We start from the raw sequence: 22,575 nt of genomic DNA on the forward strand, positions 1-22,575 counted from the left end.
TTTCATTCTGCTGCTCTATCGATCGTTCCATGCGTTGTCTGAAACTGACATCCTAAGGAATCGTTTGCGCTGACATCAAAAATGAGGGCCGTTGTGCAAAACACGTTGATCAGTGATTGGATCGTCTCTAACCAATCAGAGTATCAAAGCCAATGATGTGATTCATGATTCGTGGAGGGCGGTTCTGGAAGACCAATCGGTTTCTGGGACCAATCAGAACGGTTAGATTGTATTCTAGAAGAAGTCAGGGACTCATGGTGGAGAAGAAACGCTAGTGGGCGTGGCTGGTGGGCGGGGCGTTGGGCCGGAGCCATGTGGATGGGTCGCCGGGTTATGGAGCTATAGAAATCACCTAAATACTTAAAACTGTACTCATGACCCATAAGATAAACACAACCAACTCAGTTCTTAGGCCCAATTCAAGTGGAAATAGACATCATTACTCCTGTTCAACCGTTTGGGAGAAGTACAGCTGACATACTGATAGATTTGACTCAATCACTGAATACTAACACTCACACTTGTCTCACTAGCACTAACTTTGTTGACAGTTGGTTTGAGGAAAGGTTTTACTTAATTCACTTACCTACCTACCTTGAGATGAATGCACTGTAAGTCAATCTGGATAAGAACGTCTGCTAAATGACTAAAAATACATCTACAGTATGTAGCTGTGACCCATATTCATTCCTGAAACATGAGTAAGTTCTTTATTCTCAGCATGGTACATATTGCCTTCCAGTCACTGACCTCAACACGCAGCAAGACCACAAGTTATCACAGCAATTAATACCATAGACGGCCCAACCCACAAAACCCACACTGAGGACCACATTGAGCTAATCCTTGAAGATAACCTCTGGTTTAGAACCACATTGAGCTAGTCCTTGAAGATAACCTCTGGTTTAGAACCACATTATTTAGCCTCTCTAGTCTTTATATCCTTCCTTTATGGTGTACAGGGCTGTTACTGGCCAATTCAAAAACCTGAGTCAACATTCTCCCTTCTAGCTCTATATATATACACACACACACACACACACACACACACACACACACACACACACACACACACACACACACACACACACACACACACAGTCACACTCCCTTCTCTCCGTCTTGCTCTACATAGAGCTCTGTAGCTACTGGTTAGTGGAATGACACTCGCTGTAGCCATTAATCCATAATGGCTGTTTAAAACCAAGGTAGGGTGCAGCATAGCAGTGCTTAATTATGGTGTTAGCGACACAACCCGTGCCAAATCAACTCGCAACTCAGGCTGTTCCAAAGGGCGATTGGAGCTGTTAAGGTTTTGGTGTGCTGCCCATACCTGTTTCCCTGGCAATGTCGGTTGGTGCTGTGGCTATTCGGGGGCTGTTGTGAGGGCTAGAGAAAGGCAGCTTGTTGATTTCTATGGTAGCAGCATGTTACGGTGTTATGGAGGAGCTCTATGGTTCTATGGTTCCAAAGGGAGACCTCCGGCGGTTAGAATGGTATGTGGGAGGAGGATACACACACACACATACACACACACACACACACACACACACACATACAGTTAGGGAAAAAAGTATTTGATCCCCTGCTGATTTTGTATGTTTGCCCACTGACAAAGAAATGATCAGTCTATAATTTTAATGGTAGGTTTATTTGAACAGTCAGAAACAGAATAACAACCAAAGAATCCAGAGAAACGCATGTAAAAAATGTTATAAATTGATTTGCATTTTAATGAGGGAAATAAGTATTTGACCCCTCTGCAAAACATGACTTAGTAACTGGTGGCAAAACCCTTGTTGGCAATCACAGAGGTCAGACGTTTCTTATAGTTGGCCACCAGGTTTGCACACATCTCAGGAGGGACTTTGTCCCACTCCTCTTTGCAGATCTTCTTCAAGTCATTAAGGTTTCGAGGCTGACGTTTGGCAACTCGAACCTTCAGCTCCCTCCACAGATTTTCTATGGGATTAAGGTCTGGAGACTGGCTAGGCCACTCCAGGACCTTAATGAGCTTCTTCTTGAGCCACTCCTTTGTTGCCTTGGCCGTGTGTTTTGGGTCATTGTCATGCTGGAATACCCATCCACGACCCATTTTCAATGCCCTGGCTGAGGGAAGGAGGTTCTCACCCAAGATTTGACGGTACATGGCCCTGTCCATCGTCCCTTTGATGCAGTGAAGTTGTCCTGTCCCCTTAGCAGAAAAACACCCCCAAAGCATAATGTTTCCACCTCCATGTTTGACGGTGGGGATGGTGTTCTTGGGGTCATAGGCAGCATTCCTCCTCCTCCAAACACGGCGAGTTGAGTTGATGCCAAAGAGCTCGATTTTGGTCTCATCTGACCACAACACTTTCACCAAGTTCTCTTCTGAATCATTCAGATGTTCATTGGCAAACTTCAGACGGGCCTGTATATGTGCTTTCTTTAGCAGGGGGACCTTGCGGGCGCTGCAGGATTTCAGTCCTTCACGGCGTAGTGTGTTACCAATTGTTTTCTTGGTGACTATGGTCCCAGCTGCCTTGAGATCATTGACAAGATCCTCCCGTGTAGTTCTGGGCTGATTCCTCACCGTTGTCATGATCATTGCAACTCCACGAGGTGAGATCTTGCATGGAGCCCCAGACCAAGGGAGATTGACATTTATTTTGTGTTTCTTCCATTTGCGAATAATCGCACCAACTGTTGTCACCTTCTCACCAAGCTGCTTGGCGATGGTCTTGTAGCCCATTCCAGCCTTGTGTAAGTCTACAATCTTGTCCCTGACATCCTTGGAGAGCTCTTTGGTCTTGGCCATGGTGTAGAGTTCGGAATCTGATTGATTGATTGCTTCTGTGGACAGGTGTCTTTTATACAGGTAACAAGATGAGATTAGGAGCACTCCCTTTAAGAGTGTGCTCCTAATCTCAGCTCGTTACCTGTATAAAAGACACCTGGGAGCCAGAAATCTTTCTGATTGAGAGGGGGTCAAATACTTATTTCCCTTATTAAAATGCAAATCAATTTATAACATTTTTGACATGCGTCTTTCTGGATTTTGTTGTTGTTATTCTGTCTCTCACTGTTCAAATAAACCTACCATTAAAATTATAGACTGATCATTTCTTTGTCAGTGGGCAAACGTACAAAATTCCGTCACTGTATATACACACACACACACACACACACACACACACACACACACACACACACACACACACACACACACACACACACACACACACACACACACACACACACACACACACCACATACTCTAGTCGGCTCAAACACCATAGTCACAACACCTGTGGTCTGACCATAGAGACACAACTAATAGATCTCACATCACACTGTAAGTCATGTCTGCTGGTATCCATGATTCTCTACAATGTCATAACTCTATACCTGTATTTAACTTCAGTTAGTTTATGTTCACATTGCATCAGTTTTATTGCAGTCTATAATGATACAATAACCAGTAATAATAACCAAATGTGTTTTTCTTCTTGCAGTTTATTAGAGAAGATATGAAGCAACAACAAACCAACAAACACAGTAACCTGCACAGAGAAGACCAACACATCACAGTGGAGGAGCTGTGGAAGGGATGGAAAACCTCAGAAGGTAGGAGAGAGAGGGAAGGTAGGAGAGAGATGGAAGGTAGGAGAGAGATGGAAGGTAGGAGAGAGATGGAAGGTAGGAGAGAGAGGGGGAAGGTAGGAGAGAGAGATGGAAGGTAGGAGAGAGAGGGAAGGTAGGAGAGAGATGGAAGGTAGGAGAGAGATGGAAGGTAGGAGAGAGATGGAAGGTAGGAGAGAGATGGAAGGTAGGAGAGAGATGGAAGGTAGGAGAGAGATGGAAGGTAGGAGAGAGATGGAAGGTAGGAGAGAGAGAGGGAAGGTAGGAGAGAGATGGAAGGTAGGAGAGAGAGATGGAAGGTAGGAGAGAGATGGAAGGTAGGAGAGAGATGGAAGGTAGGAGAGAGATGGAAGGTAGGAGAGAGAGATGGAAGGTAGGAGAGAGATGGAAGGTAGGAGAGAGAGAGATGGAAGGTAGGAGAGAGAGATGGAAGGTAGGAGAGAGAGAGATGGAAGGTAGGAGAGAGAGAGATGGAAGGTAGGAGAGAGAGATGGAAGGTAGGAGAGAGATGGAAGGTAGGAGAGAGAGAGATGGAAGGTAGGAGAGAGAGATGGAAGGTAGGAGAGAGAGATGGAAGGTAGGAGAGAGAGAGATGGAAGGTAGGAGAGAGAGAGATGGAAGGTAGGAGAGAGAGAGATGGAAGGTAGGAGAGAGAGAGATGGAAGGTAGGAGAGAGAGAGATGGAAGGTAGGAGAGAGAGAGGGAAGGTAGGAGAGAGATGGAAGGTAGGAGAGAGAGATGGAAGGTAGGAGAGAGATGGAAGGTAGGAGAGAGATGGAAGGTAGGAGAGAGATGGAAGGTAGGAGAGAGAGAGATGGAAGGTAGGAGAGAGAGAGATGGAAGGTAGGAGAGAGAGATGGAAGGTAGGAGAGAGAGAGATGGAAGGTAGGAGAGAGAGATGGAAGGTAGGAGAGAGATGGAAGGTAGGAGAGAGATGGAAGGTAGGAGAGAGAGATGGAAGGTAGGAGAGAGAGATGGAAGGTAGGAGAGAGAGATGGAAGGTAGGAGAGAGAGATGGAAGGTAGGAGAGAGATGGAAGGTAGGAGAGAGATGGAAGGTAGGAGAGAGATGGAAGGTAGGAGAGAGATGGAAGGTAGGAGAGAGAGATGGAAGGTAGGAGAGAGATGGAAGGTAGGAGAGATGGAAGGTAGGAGAGAGATGGAAGGTAGGAGAGAGAGATGGAAGGTAGGAGAGAGATGGAAGGTAGGAGAGAGAGATGGAAGGTAGGAGAGAGATGGAAGGTAGGAGAGAGAGAGATGGAAGGTAGGAGAGAGATGGAAGGTAGGAGAGAGAGATGGAAGGTAGGAGAGAGAGAGATGGAAGGTAGGAGAGAGAGATGGAAGGTAGGAGAGAGAGAGATGGAAGGTAGGAGAGAGAGATGGAAGGTAGGAGAGAGAGAGATGGAAGGTAGGAGAGAGAGAGATGGAAGGTAGGAGAGAGAGAGATGGAAGGTAGGAGAGAGAGATGGAAGGTAGGAGAGAGAGAGATGGAAGGTAGGAGAGAGAGAGATGGAAGGTAGGAGAGAGAGATGGAAGGTAGGAGAGAGAGATGGAAGGTAGGAGAGAGAGAGATGGAAGGTAGGAGAGAGAGAGATGGAAGGTAGGGAGAGAGAGATGGAAGGTAGGAGAGAGAGAGATGGAAGGTAGGAGAGAGAGAGAGATGGAAGGTAGGAGAGAGAGAGATGGAAGGTAGGAGAGAGAGAGATGGAAGGTAGGAGAGAGAGAGATGGAAGGTAGGAGAGAGAGAGAGATGGAAGGTAGGAGAGAGAGAGATGGAAGGTAGGAGAGAGAGATGGAAGGTAGGAGAGAGAGATGGAAGGTAGGAGAGAGAGAGATGGAAGGTAGGAGAGAGAGATAGAAGGTAGGAGAGAGAGATGGAAGGTAGGAGAGAGAGATAGAAGGTAGGAGAGAGAGATGGAAGGTAGGAGAGAGAGATGGAAGTAGGAGAGAGAGAGATGGAAGGTAGGAGAGAGAGAGATGAAGGTAGGAGAGAGAGAGATGGAAGGTAGGAGAGAGAGAGATGGAAGGTAGGAGAGAGAGATGGAAGGTAGGAGAGAGAGAGATGGAAGGTAGGGAGAGAGGAGAGATGGGAAGGTAGGAGAGAGAGAGATGGAAGGTAGGAGAGAGAGAGATGGAAGGTAGGAGAGAGAGAGAGATGGAAGGTAGGAGAGAGAGAGGATGGAATGTAGGAGAGAGAGAGATGGAAGGTAGGAGAGAGAGAGATGGAAGGTAGGAGAGAGAGAGAGATGGAAGGTAGGAGAGAGGAGGAGTGGGAAGGTAGGAGAGAGAGAGATGGAAGGTAGGAGAGAGAGAGATGGAAAGGTAGGAGAGAGAGAGATGGGAAGGTAGGAGAGAGAGAGAGATGGAAGGTAGGAGAGAGAGAGAAGGAAGGTAGGATGAGAGAGAGATGGAAGGTAGGAGAGAGAGATGGAAGGTAGGAGAGAGAGAGATGGAAGGTAGGAGAGAGAGAGATGGAAGGTAGGAGAGAGAGAAGAAGGAAGAGTATGGAGAGAGAGAGATGGAAGGTAGGAGAGAGAGATGGAAGGTAGGAGAGAGAGAGATGGAAGGTAGGAGAGAGAGATGGAAGGTAGGAGAGAGAGAGATGGAAGGTAGGAGAGAGAGAGATGGTGAAGGTTAGGAGAGAGAGAGATGGAAGGTAGGAGAGAGGAGAGATGGAAGGTAGGAGAGAGAGAGAGTGGAAGGTAGGAGAGAGACGAGATGGAAGGTAGGAGAGAGAGAGAGATGAAGGTAGGAGAGAGGAGAGATGGAAGGTAGGATGAGAGAGAGAGATGGAAGGAAGGAGAGAGAGAGAGATGGAACGGTAGGAGAGAGAGAGAGATGGAATGTAGGAGAGAGAGAGAGATGGAAGGTAGGAGAGAGAGAGATGGAAGGTAGGAGAGAGAGAGAGATGGAAGGTAGGAGAGGAGAGATGGAAGGTAGGAGAGAGAGAGATGGAAGGTTAGGAGAGAGAGAGATGGAAAGGTAGGAGAGAGAGAGATGAAGTTAGGAGAGAGAGATGGAGGTAGGAGAGAGAGATGGAAGGTAGGAGAGAGAGAGATGGAAGGTAGGAAGAGAGGAGATGGGAAGGTAGGTGAGAGAGAGAGATGGAAGGTAGGAGAGAGAGAGATGGAAGGTAGGAGAGAGAGAGATGGAAGGTAGGAGAGAGAGAATATGGAAGGTAGGACGAGAGAGAGATGGAAGGTAGGAGAGAGAGAGAGATGGAAGGTAGGAGAGAGAGAGAGATGGAGGTAGGAGAGAGAGATGGAGGTAGGAGAGAGAGATGAAAGGTAGGAGAGAGAGAGATGGAAGGTAGGAGAGAGAGATGGAAGGTAGGAGAGAGAGGATGGAAGGTAGGAGAGAGAGATGGAGGTAGGAGAGAGAGAGGAGATGGGATGTAGGAGAGAGAGATGGAAGGTAGGAGAGAGAGATGGAAGGTAGGAGAGAGAGATGGAAGGATGAGAGAGAGATGGAAGGTAGGAGAGAGAGATGGAAGGTAGGAGAGAGAGATGGAAGGTAGGAGAGAGAGATGGAAGGTAGGAGAGAGAGATGGAAGGTAGGAGAGAGATGGAAGGTAGGAGAGAGTGAGATGGAAAGTAGGAGAGAGAGAGATGGAAGGTTGGAGAGAGAGAGATGGAAGGTTGGAGAGAGAGAGATGGAAGGTTGGAGAGAGAGAGATGGAAGGTCGGAGAGAGAGAGATGGAAGGTTGGAGAGAGAGAGATGGAAGGTTGGAGAGAGAGAGATGGAAGGTAGGAGAGAGAGAGATGGAAGGTAGGAGAGAGAGATATGGAAGGTAGGAGAGGGAGAGATGGAAGGTAGGAGAGAGAGAGATGGAAGGGAGGGGGATGGATGGAGAGAGGGTTAAAAATAGGGAGGAAGGGAGAGGAGGTAAATGGAAGCAAATGTCAATTTCAAATGTCTCTCTGTCTGTAGTTCATAACTGGACGACGGAGGACACAGTCCAGTGGCTGAAGGAGTCGGTGGAGCTGCCTCAGTACGAGAGGAGCTTCAGAGACTTCCGGATCAACGGAAACACTCTGCCTCGGTGACTACATTATCACACACCACCTCAGAAGACTATCACAGATACCAACAACATCCATAACACCACTGAACTGAATCATGCCTTCCATGATGCATGCACAGTGCTGATTTTGTGTGATGCTGATGGTGAAGATATAGCTTGCAGTGCTTTATCATGATGTAGATGTATGCTAAACGGTTTCAGGTCTAGTTTGAAAAGTTGAACAGCACATCATACACACAGCTTTAATTACTCAGACCAATGCTGCCGACTGCTGGATATGTGAGGTAGTGCAGGTGGAATGGGATGAAAAGATCAAACATGACACATATGCCCACTTCAACTAACAAAACATCTCCCCACCCATGTAGTCACATAGTCACGTTAGTGCAGTTTAGACATCCCAGTTTATATCATGAACCCGAAATCACCAGGCTATTATGCTATATCAAGGTGAAATGTAAATTAAATTGACTTGAACTTGTTTAGATGGAATCATTAACGCTGTCTTTAATGACATGAAGGGGAGACTTAGAGCAGTTATATTAGAATCTCTTCAGGAATGAGACTCACTGAGACTCCATGTACTCATGTGTGGAATGAGTACATGGATAGAGGGGGGATAGAGGGGGGATAGAGGGGGGTTGAAGGGGGTCAGGGGGTCAGGGGTGTTGTGTTACCCCCCCCCCCCCCCCCCCCCCCCCCCCCCCGCCCCCCGTACCCATGGGCGCTGAGTCATGAAATGATGTCACAGCAGTGGATTGGGTGTCGCTGGCTGCCATGTTGTCTGATCCAGTTTAAGATGGTGGTGGTGGCACGAGTACACCGGCATGTTCAGACACACACACAGGCAGGCGTTCATGCACACACACACACTGACACACACACAGGCCTACACCGGGTTTGGCCGGTGTAGGCCGTCATTGTAAATAATAATTTGTTCTTAACTGACTTGCCTAGTTAAATAAAGGTTAAATAAAAAATACACACACACTAATGCCAACGCCTATTTAAAACATGATATAAGATACAGACTTAGTCATGTATCACATGCTGTAGTTGGTTGATAAAAGTTATATCATTGTTAGCAGTGAAGAATATAATTCTCAACACATTTCGTTTTCTCTCTCTGTTTCAGATTAGCGGCGAACGAACCGTCGTTTATGTCGGGTCAGCTAAAGATATTAGACCAGCGGCACAAACAGAAACTAAATCTAAAAGCTCTAGATGCTGTGCTCTTCGGCCCTCCCTTACGTAAGTACAATACACACAGGTATATATGAGAGAGTGTTTGATGCCACTACGGGGGTGTCTGGGTAAGAACATAACTATGATTACTTATCATATGTCTTCTTCCATCAAGGAAATGATCAACAAGTAGCAATATTACTCTGATCTGCAGACTACAGTACCATACCCCACCTACCATACCCCTATCTCTAGATTCAGGTAGCTTAGTGGTTAAGAGTGTTGTGCCAGTAACCGAAAGGTCGCTGGTTCTAATCCCCGAGCCGACTAGGTGAAAAATCTGTCGATGTGCCCTTGAGCAAGGCACTTAACCCTAATTGCTCCTGTAAGTCGCTCTGGATAAGAGCGTCTGCTAAATGATGTATGTATGTATTCACCAGGAGCTTTTTGCCAAACCTTACATCCAAAGATACTATACGTACTATAGGACAGTTTTCCTGTAAGGTCAAGAAGTCCATACATTTGTATTTATTTTTACGTATGGGTGGTCCCCGGGAATCGAACCAACTATCCTGACATTGCAAGGGCCATGCTCTACCAACTGAGCTGGACCACCAATATACAATGCTACATTCCGTCCCTGTCTCCCCCCAGGTCCGCAACACAACTGGTTGAAGGACTTTGTGTTGATGGTATCTATAGTGATCGGGGTGGGGGGCTGCTGGTTCGCATACATCCAGAACAAGTCTTCCAGGGTGCACATGGGACAGATGATGAAGGACTTGGAGAGCCTGCAGAGTGCTGAGCAGAGCCTCATGGACCTACAGGGACGGTATGTAACCTGGTAGTTTATTCAAGTTTTATAAATAGTATATATATATATATGTGTGTGTGTGTGTGTGTGTGTGTGTACATACAGGTATTGTAGTGCCTTTGAGGTGTTGACCCAAGGGTTTGGGTAATATTACATGATGGTGAAGATGAACCTTGGTCAGGTTTTCGTGGCTCTCACCTCTTCTCTCCCCAGGTTGGAGAAGGCCCAGGAGGAGAACCGCACGGTGGCGGTGGAGAAGCAGAACCTGGAGCAGAAGATGAGGGATGAGATCAGCGGGGCCAAGAAGGAGTCGTACCGGCTCCGCGAGCTCCGCCAGGGGGCTGAGTGTGAGCTCAGCCGCCTCAAATACGCAGAGGAGGAGCTGGTGCAGGTAGGAACCATGTAGTGTATCATCATTTAGGTTGCAAAACTAACAGTCATTTACCAAAGGTACCAGAATGATAAATAATGTTGGTAATTAACAGGTAATTTATGGAAACTGGTCATGTATACTTGAATAACAGATTTCTGTAATTTTCATATAAAATATTCATTTTTGTATATTATTTATCTGTATCCATATTGTCCATGAGTTTTAGTGGATAGACCATATGGTTCAAGAGAAAATAGCCTAATTAATGAAAAAAGCATCTAATCAACATTTAGAAAGCTTTTATAGAAATCAGATGCGACAATTGCTTTCTACGGTTCGTAGTTTTTTCCATTATCCATTTAGGCAAATTGCGCAATGATACAGTGGGGGAAAAAAGTATTTAGTCAGCCACCAATTGTGCAAGTTCTCCCACTTAAAAAGATGAGAGGCCTGTAATTTTCATCATAGGTACAAGTCAACTATGACAGACAAATTGAGAAAAAAAATTCCAGAAAATCACATTGTAGGATTTTTAATGAATTTATTTGCAAATTATGGTGGAAAATAAGTATTTGGTCACCTACAAACAAGCAAGATTTCTGGCTCTCACAGACCTGTAACTTCTTCTTTAAGAGGCTCCTCTGTCCTCCACTCGTTACCTGTATTAATGGCACCTGTTTGAACTTGTTATCAGTATAAAAGACACCTGTCCACAACCTCAAACAGTCACACTCCAAACTCCACTATGACCAAGACCAAAGAGCTGTCAAAGGACACCAGAAACAAAATTGTAGACCTGCACCAGGCTGGGAAGACTGCATCTGCAATAGGTAAGCAGCTTGGTTTGAAGAAATCAACTGTGGGAGCAATTATTAGGAAATGGAAGACATACAAGACCACTGATAATCTCCCTCGATCTGGGGCTCCACGCAAGATCTCACCCCGTGGGGTCAAAATGATCACAAGAACGGTGAGAAAAAATCCCAGAACCACACGGGGGGACCTAGTGAATGACCTGCAGAGATCTGGGACCAAAGTAACAAAGCCTACCATCAGTAACACACTACGCCGCCAGGGACTCAAATCCTGCAGTGCCAGACGTGTCCCCCTGCTTAAGCCAGTACATGTCCAGGCCCATCTGAAGTTTGCTAGAGTGCATTTGGATGATCCAGAAGAGGATTGGGAGAATGTCATATGGTCAGATGAAACCAAAATAGAACTTTTTGGTAAAAACTCAACTCGTCGTGTTTGGAGGACAAAGAATGCTGAGTTGCATCCAAAGAACACCATACCTACTGTGAAGCATGGGGGTGGAAACATCATGCTTTGGGGCTGTTTTTCTGCAAAGGGACCAGGACGACTGATCCGTGTAAAGGAAATAATGAATGGGGCCATGTATCGTGAGATTTTGAGTAAAAACCTCCTTCCATCAGCAAGGGCATTGAAGATGAAACGTGGCTGGGTCTTTCAGCATGACAATGATCCCAAACACACCGCCCGGGAAACGAAGGAGTGGCTTCCTAAGAAGCATTTCAAGGTCCTGGAGTGGCCTAGCTAGTCTCCAGATCTCAACCCCATAGAAAATCTTTGGAGGGAGTTGAAAGTCCGTGTTGCACAGCGACAGCCCAATACATCACTGCTCTAGAGGAGATCTGCATGGAGGAATGGGCCAAAATACCAGCAACAGTGTGTGAAAACCTTGTGAAGACTTACAGAAAACGTTTTACCTGTGTCATTGCCAACAAAGGGTATATAACAAAGTATCGAAAAACTTTTGTTATTGACCAAATACTTATTTTCCACCATAATTTGCAAATAAATTAATAAAAAATCCTACAGTGTGATTTTCTGGATTTTTTTTTCTCATTTTGTCTGTCATAGTTGACGTGTACATGTGATGAAAAGTACAGGCCTCTCTCATCTTTTTAAGTGGGAGAACTTGCACAATTGGTGGCTGACTAAATACTTTTTTCCCCCACTGTAAATTGGTGACAGCATATACGCCCTCCCACCTCTCTGTTTCATGTCTCCGGTATAGCCCGCGAAAGCCAGCATGGATACATTGACTAACATTTGCCACACTCTAATAATTGTCATGTGCCAACCTATCGGTCTGTGCCATGATGAAATCTGCACACATGTAGATCTGAAATAATTGGATGGTGAAACTTGCATCTAGCCAACCAGAAAAAAGCAAGATGAAGCATTCTTGAAATTCAGGACAATCCTTGTCCTGCATATAAACATTATTTCTATAGTTAAAAAAATTGATTTAGCAAGCAGGTGCAAGTTAGTTGGTGATGACATCACGTCCCCCGAGTACCTTCAAAATTATTCGGCAATAATCATTTATTCAAATAACCTCATTTCCATAATTTGTCCCAATAAAGAAAGTTAGACAAAATAATCATCCATCCCTGCTGAACAGCTCTTCATTTTTATCGGTCTTTAGGACATTTCTCCTATATCTGACATTTCCATTACACATGTCACAATGTTTTTTTTTGCGACATTGCCTTTGTTCGAATAAACCTGGGTCAATGGAAACCTGCCTATTGACATAATTAGCGATTAACTCTGCTACTCTTCCAATTATTGACTTCTTCTGCCACCAGTTTGGCCCCAAAACATTGACAACAAAGACATATAGACATAGTCAAATGAACAAGTGTTTAGTAATATAAAGGATATTTCATGCTGAAACCCTCATATTAAACACCAATGGTATTCACTAAGTTGATGGTTTGTATTTAGGATAATGTTTCACAGCTTTGTCAATCTATTTTTCATATTTAAAACCTTATTTTATTATTTGTTTTTTTTTACATGTTATGAAAATTACCTAAAATCCTTGAAAGTTTCCATACATCTGCTAGTTTACTGGTACATCTTGTTACCGGTAACATTCTCTCCCTTTGTAACTCTATACAGAATACTGTTCCCCTGTGTAGCAAAAAATCCTGTCTCCCTGTGCCACGTGAAATACTGTCCTCTGTGTAGCGTCAAATTCTGTCTCCCTGTGTCACGTGAAATACTGCTCCCTTGTGTCACATACAATACAATGCAGTCTCCATTACCAGATGAATGCATTGTCGAATTCAGATCATATCCTTACCACACATAGAATACTATTCCTCGGTGTATACTCGTATTCCACAGTAAAGCATGTGACACTGTTCCCCTGCGCATCGCATAATACCATCCCCTTATGTACAGTAACAGTACTGCCCCCACTTTTATGCCATGATACCATTTTATTTAATAAGTGTGCGACGCCTAAATGTGTGTGTCCCCCCCCCCCCCCCCCCCCCCCCCCCCTTCCTGTCGCCAGGTGCGTATGGCCCTGAAGCGGGCGGAGAAGGAGATGCAGACAGAGTGGTCGGTACCAGACGCCCTACAGATGTGGCTACAACTGACCCACGAGATAGAAGTCCAGTACTACAACATCAAGAAACACAGTGCAGAGCTACAGCTCACGGTCGCTAAGGAAGAGGTAATTTCCTGGAGACCGAATGACATCGCTATGACATCACTTCCTTTGAGATAGTTTAAAGTTTCTACGTAGGAGTAGGATTTTAGGGGGATTTTTTTTTTGGGGGGGATGTAACAGAGTTTGGTTCAAACCTCATTTGGTTCTGAATTTGTAAACGAGTTGAGTGTTCAATTGTGAGGTGCAATTTGGAACAAGCTGAATACACGCACAGACACACACACACACAGACACACACACACACAAGCACACACACATACACACAGATACACGGACAAACACAGACACACACACACAAAAAATGTAAGCTTTTTCCTAATGAGTTCTTTTAATGACACAGCTAAATTACTTTTTAATTGCGTTGTTTGTTTTTGCCTTTGTAACTTGCAGCGAGGCTGGCTCATCAGGCAATTTCAGAAGTCAATTAACTGCGGCGCTGTGATAGCACAAACCATGAAACACAGCAATATGTTGCTCTCATTAAAGTAGATGTGGTCACATTTGACCTGTTGGCCCAATTTGAGGACTTACTGATAAAACTAGTCTCTGCAGGACATTGTATTGTATATCAATGCATGAAGGATTGCCTGGATACCAGTCTGTTTCTGCTCCAGCCAACAGATTGTGGTCTTGGCAACAGATGTACAGGACTATCAGAAAGTATTCATACCCCTCGACTTATTCCACCTTGTGTTGTGTTACAGCCTGAATTCAAAATGGATTAAATATATATTTTTCTCACCCATCTACACACAATACCCCATAATGACAAAGTAAAAACATGTTTTTAGACATTTTCGCAAATGTATTGAAATACAGAAATACTATCTAATTTACATAAGTATTCACACCCCTGAGTCAATACAAGTTAGAATCACCTTTGGCAGCGGTTACAGCTGTGAGTCTTTCTGGGTAAGTCTCAAAGAGCTTTGCGCACCTGTATTAAAAATTCTTCAAGCTCTGTCGAGTTGGTTGTTGATCATTGCTAGACAGCCATTTTCAAGTCTTGCCATAGATTTACAAGCCGATTTAAGTCACAACTGTAACTGGGCCACTCAGGAACATTCCATTTTGTCTTGGTAAGCAACTCCAGTGTATATTTGGCCTGGTGTTTTTGTCCTGCTGAAAGGTGAATTGGTCTCCCAGTGTCTGGTGTAAAGCAGACTGAACCAGGTTTTCCTCTAGAATTTTGCCTGTGCTTAGCTCTATTCCGTTTATTTTTATGCTGAAAAACTCCCTAGTCCTTGTCGATGATGAGCATTATGTCTATGTCTTTGTGGCAGGCAGAGAAAATCAAGAAGAAGAGGAGTAGTGTGTTTGGGACCCTTCACGTTGCTCACAGCTCATCACTGGACGAGGTGGACCACAAGATCCTAGAGGCCAAGTAAGAGAGAACTCATACTCACCTGCACCATTCATTTTACGCTGCTGTCAATTCATGGTGTTGTGCATTGTATTTTGTCACCCTGATCCATATGTCGTTGTCCATTGAGCTGAATTGATGTGAAATGCTTGGGGATTTATGCCAGATCTATTGATTACTGATTGAGGCTAGCAGGATCCCCACATATGTCAAACTCTACCTATCGGGTATCAATTCCTTTTACAGTAACTTGCATTAGTGGTATCTACTTCAAATAAAAGCACAGAAACCCAAGTGTATTGTCTGGATAAAGGCCAGTACATCCAGAAGAGGATGGGCCTCCCCTCTGAGCTGGGTTCCTCTAGGGAGGTTCTCCAACGTGTCTCTGCTTCTACTTGCTCTTTGAGGTCTAAGCCAAGTTTGCTGGAGAAGCACATTGTGATAACTACTGGTATAAATACATTTGATTGATTGATTGTTTCCAGGAAGTCCCTGTCAGAGGTGACGGCCTGCCTGAGGGAGCGCCTCCACCGCTGGCAGCAGATGGAGAAGCTGTGTGGCTTCCCCCTGGTGCACAACGCTGGGCTTCCCAGCCTGACCGCCACCCTGTACTCCGACCACAGCTGGGTGGTCATGCCCCGCGTCTCCGTGCCCCCGTACCCCATCGCCGGCGGGGTGGACGACCTCGATGAGGACACCCCTCCAATCATTCCACAGTTCACCTGTAAGTGTGGAGGTTGTCATTGAAATGCAAATACTCCAATTAGAGTTGTAAAGTGAAGTGTGAGTGTATGGTCAGGATGTGAGGGTACTCAGTCTGATTTTACCTCAACAAGGCTCAAATAGATTTTAAAATGTGGTCAGTCACAGTATGTATGATTTAGGATAGTAACCTTACGTCCCCTCTCTCTGGTTTTTCCCAGCAGCCTCTATGATGCGGCCCCCTTTGACACGCAATAGCAGCATGTGCCGTTCCCGCCGGAGCCTTTACAGCACACAGCAGCCTTCAATGATGTCTGCCGACCCCGACCTGCTCTCCATGGCCAGCTCTCCCCTCTCCTACCATCCCGAGGGGGAAGAGGAATACATCTTCTACATCGAGCGGAAGGGGTATGTTACCTTAACCCACCTCTGCCCTCTTTTTATGTGGATCCGTTTAAGATAATGCATTCAAAAGGGAAAGGGGGATACCTCGTCAGTTGTACAACTGAATGCATTCAACTGAAATGTGTCTTTCTCATTTAACCTCTGATTCAAAGAGGTGTGCTGATCTGACTTTTCAGGTTTTTCTCTCTCTCTCTCTCCCTCTCTCTCTCTCTCTCTCTGTCTCTCTCTCTCTTTTTCTCTGTCTCTGTCTCTCTCTCTCTCTCTCCCTCTCTCTCTGTCTCTCTCTCTGTCTCTCTCTCTCTTTCTCTCTGTCTCTGTCTCTCTGTCTCTCTCTCTCTCTTACTCTCTCTCCCTGTCTTACTCTCCCTCTCTCAGAGACAGGGATACTCAGGACACGTGTTCAGACACAGACTCTCTCAACTCCTCCATGGGGCGTAAACAGTCCTACACCAACCCCTGCACGCCGGGCCCAGAGACCCCCTATCGCAAGATCTCCCGTGAGGAGCTAATGATGCTGAGCCAGCAGGAGCCTCAGTCTTATTTCAGGGACTCACCCCCTCCTCAAGGGGGATCTGCGGCCCCCTCCTCGGCCAACCCCTCCCCAGCCCTGGAGCACCACAGACACAAACACAAGGGCTCGCCCGACCTCACCCGTGGATCTATCCCAGAGTCCCACAGCATGTCCTTCGCCATTTCGTCGGCGGGCAACAAGGCCGTGTACAACGGCATCCTGGAGAAGTCCTATAGCATGGGCCAGCTGCCCGCAAGCATGACGGGGGCAGGGGGGGTGGCGGTTGGGCGCTACCCGTCCCTCACCTCACTGGACAATGAGGGCAAGGGGGCGGGGGGCAAGGAGCAGAAGCAACCGAGTACCACCTCCCAGGACTCCTGTGGCAATGGAGACAAGGCCAAGAGGTCCTCGTCCAAGATCAAGAGCTTGTTCAAGAAGAAAAGATAGAGAGAGAGAGAGAGAGAGAGAGAGAGAGAGAGAGAGAGAGAGAGAGAGAGAGAGAGAGAGAGAGAGAGAGAGAGAGAGAGAGAGAGAGAGAGAGAGAGAGAGAGAGAGAGAGAGAGAGAGAGAGAGAGAGAGAGAGAGAGAGAGAGAGAGAGAGAGAGAGAGAGAGAGAGAGAGAGAGAGAGAGAGAGAGAGAGAGAGAGAGAGAGAGAGAGAGAGAGAGAGAGAGAGAGAGAGAGAGAGAGAAAGAGAGATTTTTAGCCTTAATCAACGGAAGCCAAAACAATATTTTTGTTTCTTTTGTTTTCTTCCCAGATGGAATGGATATATTCCTGGGCGCCTCAGACCTCTTCCAGATCGGTAGCCATATATATATTTTTTGTCACTCATAGGTTGCGTTCCTCTGCCCAGGCGTTGCTGATGCCAGATCTTACAACGCCTGCATAGGTATTTTACGTATCAGCTAACCACATCATATGTTATAGCAGTCTGTCAGTTGATGACACAGTCGATGATGTGGCGCGCAACCATTGGTTGATGCATGCAACGTATGGGTAGGGGAACACGACCATAACCTCACAGTTAAGCCTTCAAAGGTCACAGAAAAGTCGAAAGGTCAAGGTTCATGTCAGCTGCCGTCGCCCAGGCAATCGTGAAGAGCATTGGCCTGGTCACTTCTCTTGTCGTCTCTTGTTGTTAAAGAACCAAAAAAGAATCTCCACTTGTGTTCTATCTGGGGACTGAGGGGGTTTACATCGTGGGCTTGTTAGCTTGACATCACTTCCTGTGTCTAACAGAGGCTCCTGAGCTCTGGACTCGTTTCCTTTGAGAAATAAAAATCCTGCTGAGTTTGTTGCACTACTGCTTTCCTGTTTTCTGGGAAAGGACCGCCGCTGCGTGCGGAGTAAATATTGATGTGTAGATGAGAATGATGTATGGGGAGAGGCATTGGAAATGCAACACATGCTAGTCTACTGCAGCCAGAACCAGTTGGTGCGTTTTCCAATGTCTCTCGTTATGGATTGTTCGATATATATATATATATATAATGGGGTCCGAAATGATTGACACCCTTGATAAAGATGAGCAATAATGACTGCATCAAATAAATAATTATAATAATAAGCTATATTCTATGCTCAAAAAAAGGATACTACACTGAACAAAATATAAACGCCACAATTTCTGCGTTACAGTTTATATAAGGAAATCAGTCAATTGAAATAAATTCATTGGGCCCTAATCTATAGATTTCACCTGACTGGGAATACAGATATGAATCTGTTGGTCACAGATGCCTTAAGAAAAAGGTAGGGGTGTGGATCAGAAAACTAGTGAGTATCTGGTGTGACCACCATTTGCCTCATGCAGCGCAACACATCTCCTTCGCACAGAGTTGATCAGGCTGTTGATTGTGGCCTGTGGATTGTTGTCCCACTCCTCTTCAATGGCTGTGCGAAGTTGCTGGATATTGACGGGAACTGGAACACGCTGTCGAACACGTCGATCCACAGCATCCCAAACATGCTCAATGGGTGACATGTCTGGTGAGTATGCAGGCCATGGAAGAACTGGGACATTTTCAGCTTCAGGAATTGTGTACAACATGGGGCCGTGCATTATCATGCTGAAAGATGAGGTCATGGCGGCGGATAAATGACAAGACAATGGGCCTCAGGATCTCGTCACGGCATCTCTGTACATTCAAATTGCCATTCATAAAATGCAATTGTGTTCATTGTCTGTAGCTTATGCCTGCCCATACCACAACCCCACCGCCACCATGGGGCACTACTGCCAAATTCTTTAAAACGACGTTGGAGGCGGCTTACGGTAGAGAAATGAACATTAAATGATCTGGCAACAGCTCTGGTGGACCTTCCTGCAGTCAGCATGCCAACTGCACGCTCCCTCAAACCGTGAGACATCTGTGGCATTGTGTTGTGTGACAAAACTGCACATTTTAGAGTAGCCTTTTATTGTCCCCAGCACGAGGTGCACCTGTGTAATTATTATGCTGTTTCATCAGTTTCTTGATATGCCACACCTGTCAGGTGGATGGATTATCTTGGCAAAGGAGAAATGCTCACTAACAGGGATGTAAACACATTTGTGCACAACATTTGAGAGTAATAAGCTTTTTGTGCATATGGAACATTTTGGGGATCTTTTATTTCAGCTCATGGGACCAACCCTTTACATGTTGCGTTTATATTTTTGTTCAGTGTAATACAATTGCTCAGAGAAATAGATTTTGTTTAACAACAATTACATTTTTTCATTACTGACACCCCTAAAGTTTCTTATAAATATATAGTCAAAAGTTTAGTATTTGGTCCCATATTCCTAGCACGCAATGACTACATCAAACTTGTGACTTTAGAAACTTGGATGCATTTGCAGTTTATTTGGTTGTGTTTCAGACTCTTTTGTTGTTGTTGTGCCTAGTAGAAATGAATAGTAATGAATGTATTGTGTCATTTCGGAGTCACTTTTCTTATAAATAAGAATAGAATAGTTTCTATTGAGTTTTGGTTCTGAACACCTAATTAGTCAAAAACGAACTCCACCCTACACATCCTCAATGTACCGTGAAAATCAAAACGCTTTCATTCTATGACGTCATTCGTTTAAAGCATCTGTCTTTGGGTGACAAATACTGGGAAAAAAGTCAATGTAATTCACTGAAGACAGGATTGTTATAGAATATGTTTCTAAACACTACATTGATGTGGAACCACGATTAATTCAGGATTATCCGTAATCACGGTAGCAAGTGTTTAGGAACATATTATATTCTTATTTATAATAAAAGGGACTCCAAAATGAAACAATACATTACAATACAATAATTTCTACTGGGCACAAAATAATCTGAAACGCAACCCAAATGAACTGCAAATGCATCCAACACGTTTGTAGAGTCACAAGCTTGATGTAGTGGCAGGAATATGGGACCAAATACTAAACTTTTGACTAATTTATGTATAAGAATCTTTAGGGGTGTCAATAATTTTGACCCCTACCTTTTTGAGGAAAAAAATGATTACTTGTTCAACCAAATCTACTGAGCAATTGTATTAGTTTAAAATAATATAATTTCCCTTTTCTTTTTGCTTACAATATAGCTCAACATTTGAATTATTTATTGTATACAGTCATTATTGCTCATCTTTATCGAGGAGGTCATTCATGTCGGACCTCAATGTATATACACTTTGTTTTTACACTATTATGTTCTTGTAGATGTTTTGTAGACGATGTGATTTCTATTGGTGGGGGTTCACAAGGACTGACTGGTTTTTACTGAAGAGAGATAAATAATATCCAGATTTGACCTGTACCCTTTGACCTTTCCTAAGCTTTTCCTGAATATGTTACCCTTACTTTCACCTGTTACCTCTTTCAACTTCCTTCTCCATCATTGACATACGCTATGATAGGGACTGGTCTCTAGCAATGTACATAGCAGGAGACAAGCTAAACCGAGGAGTAAAGTTAATGGTTGCTATTTTACGATATGTATTTGTAACATTAGAAGTCTGTAGATATGACAAGATGTCAACAAATCACAAATTTGCTTTCATATGCCATCCATACATCCTTATACCCCTACCGTCACCCATCTACCCATCTACCCATTTACCCCTACCGTCACCCATCTACCCATTTACCCCTACCGTCACCCATCTACCCATATACCCATTTACCCCTACCGTCACCCATCTACCCATTTACCCCTACCGTCACCCATCTACCCATATACCCATCTACCCCTACCGTCACCCATCTACCCATTTACCCCTACCGTCACCCATCTACCCATTTACCCCTACCGTCACCCATCTACCCATCTACCCATCTACCCATTTACCCCTACCGTCACCCATCTACCCATTTACCCCTACCGTCACCCATCTACCCATTTACCCCTACCGTCACCCATCTACCCATCTACCCATTTACCCCTACTGTCACCCATCTACCCATTTAACCATCTACCCATTTACCCCTACCGTCACCCATCTACCCATTTACCCCTACCGTCACCCATCTACCCATCTACCCATTTACCCCTACTGTCACCCATCTACCCATCTACCCATTTACCCCTACCGTCACCCATCTACCCATTTACCCCTACCGTCACCCATCTACCCATTTACCCCTACCGTCACCCATCTACCCATTTACCCCTACCGTCACCCATCTACCCATTTACCCCTACCGTCACCCATCTACCCATTTATCCCTACCGTTACCCATTTACCCCTACCGTCACCCATCTACCCATTTACCCCTACCGTCACCCATCTACCCATTTACCCCTACCGTCACCCATCTACCCATTTACCCCTACCGTCACCCATCTACCCATTTACCCCTACCGTCACCCATCTACCCATTTACCCCTACCGTCACCCATCTACCCATTTATCCCTACCGTTACCCATTTACCCCTACCGTCACCCATCTACCCATTTATCCCTACCGTTACCCATTTACCCCTACCGTCACCCAATTACCCATTTCCTCTCTGTAACCTTGTATCGTGACCTCTACCCTAATCCCTTTCTCCATACACTAAACCTAAACCTCCCTGACTGTCCATCAAATCCCTGCATCACCCCTGTTTCCTCTAAACCTCCCTGTCTGTCCATCAAATCCCTGCCTCACCCCTGTTTCCTCTAAACCTCCCTGTCTGTCCATCAAATCCCTGCCCCACCCCCCCTGTCCCCTCTCATTGTTCTGTGTTTGATCACCTCTGGGCCTATAGACTGAGTGCTCTGTTTCAAGGGCTCTCTGTTCTCACTGTGATTAGACTGCCCTCACCTCTTCATCCCGGACAAGCTGTCATTAATGTCACGTCATCCCTGTAACCCGTGACAGGGCTGATGTCGCAGCCTGTTACGGTGATGACGCGAATGTCATGACACAGGAAGGTTGCAGGTGGCGGCATTCCCATGAGGGAGGAGAGTATGCGTGCTGTTACGGCACACGGCCCAAAAAAAGAAGAGTTCTAGACAAGCAGAACATATGAATGTTTACGAGATGTTAGGAGATTTTTGAACATTTGGTGTGTGAATATTTGTATACCGTAGACAAATTTAATAAAAAAACAGTGAATTAGTCTTCAGTGAATTACTTTCCCCAGTATTTGTCACCCAAAGACGCATGTTTTAAACGAATGAAGTCATAGTATGAAAACGTTTTGATATTAACGTTCGTCTTTGACTCATTCAGTGTTCAGAACCAAAACTCACTCTGCATTGATGACTCACTCCCCACAGGGGAAAAACTGTTATGATTCTCTATTTGGATCCCCAATTTTCTTCACAGGATAGTAGAAACAGAAGGGGGAGAGAAAAAAACATTTTGATGCTCCCATTTGTCTTGCGAGTGGAGGAACAGTGACACACCTGAAGAAAGCGATGCATGATTGCTTTATCAATATAAAGTGAATGGTGATGAAAATGGCAGGAACGGCACCGGGGCCGTCTGGCTTGGTGATGAATTTGTCGTTTGGTTGCCACTGTACACAACAACATCCCTGCACACAAACCCCATTAGCTTGTCCCTCTCAGGGTGCAGTTCCAGAGACGACCACTGGGTTGCAGTAGTATATAGAAGAAATCATGAGCA

The 22,575-nt window shown here is 45.1% G+C and overlaps 1 protein-coding gene across 3 annotated transcripts in view; it reads left to right on the forward strand.

Annotated features, from left to right (window-relative positions):
- stim2b (stromal interaction molecule 2b) overlaps window positions 1-16,979 on the forward strand; it is an 84,976-nt gene extending 67,997 nt beyond the window's left edge. For 2 of the 3 annotated variants that reach the window (XM_084165661.1, XM_084165663.1), the window contains exons 3-12: window positions 3,495-3,606; window positions 7,552-7,663; window positions 8,781-8,896; window positions 9,485-9,662; window positions 9,858-10,035; window positions 13,349-13,510; window positions 14,791-14,891; window positions 15,356-15,594; window positions 15,794-15,980; window positions 16,353-16,979. In XM_084165661.1, coding sequence (XP_084021787.1) covers window positions 3,495-3,606; window positions 7,552-7,663; window positions 8,781-8,896; window positions 9,485-9,662; window positions 9,858-10,035; window positions 13,349-13,510; window positions 14,791-14,891; window positions 15,356-15,594; window positions 15,794-15,980; window positions 16,353-16,935 — 1,968 coding nt within the window. In that variant the 3' untranslated portion in view covers window positions 16,936-16,979. The remainder of the gene's footprint in view (window positions 1-3,494; window positions 3,607-7,551; window positions 7,664-8,780; window positions 8,897-9,484; window positions 9,663-9,857; window positions 10,036-13,348; window positions 13,511-14,790; window positions 14,892-15,355; window positions 15,595-15,793; window positions 15,981-16,352) is intronic. The other variant, XM_084165662.1, reaches the window with a different exon arrangement.
- The last annotated feature ends 5,596 nt before the right edge of the window (window positions 16,980-22,575 follow it).

Source organism: Coregonus lavaretus (genome assembly GCF_964263955.1).
Source record: "Coregonus lavaretus genome assembly, chromosome: 7".
Classification (NCBI taxonomy): Eukaryota; Metazoa; Chordata; class Actinopteri; order Salmoniformes; family Salmonidae; genus Coregonus; species Coregonus lavaretus.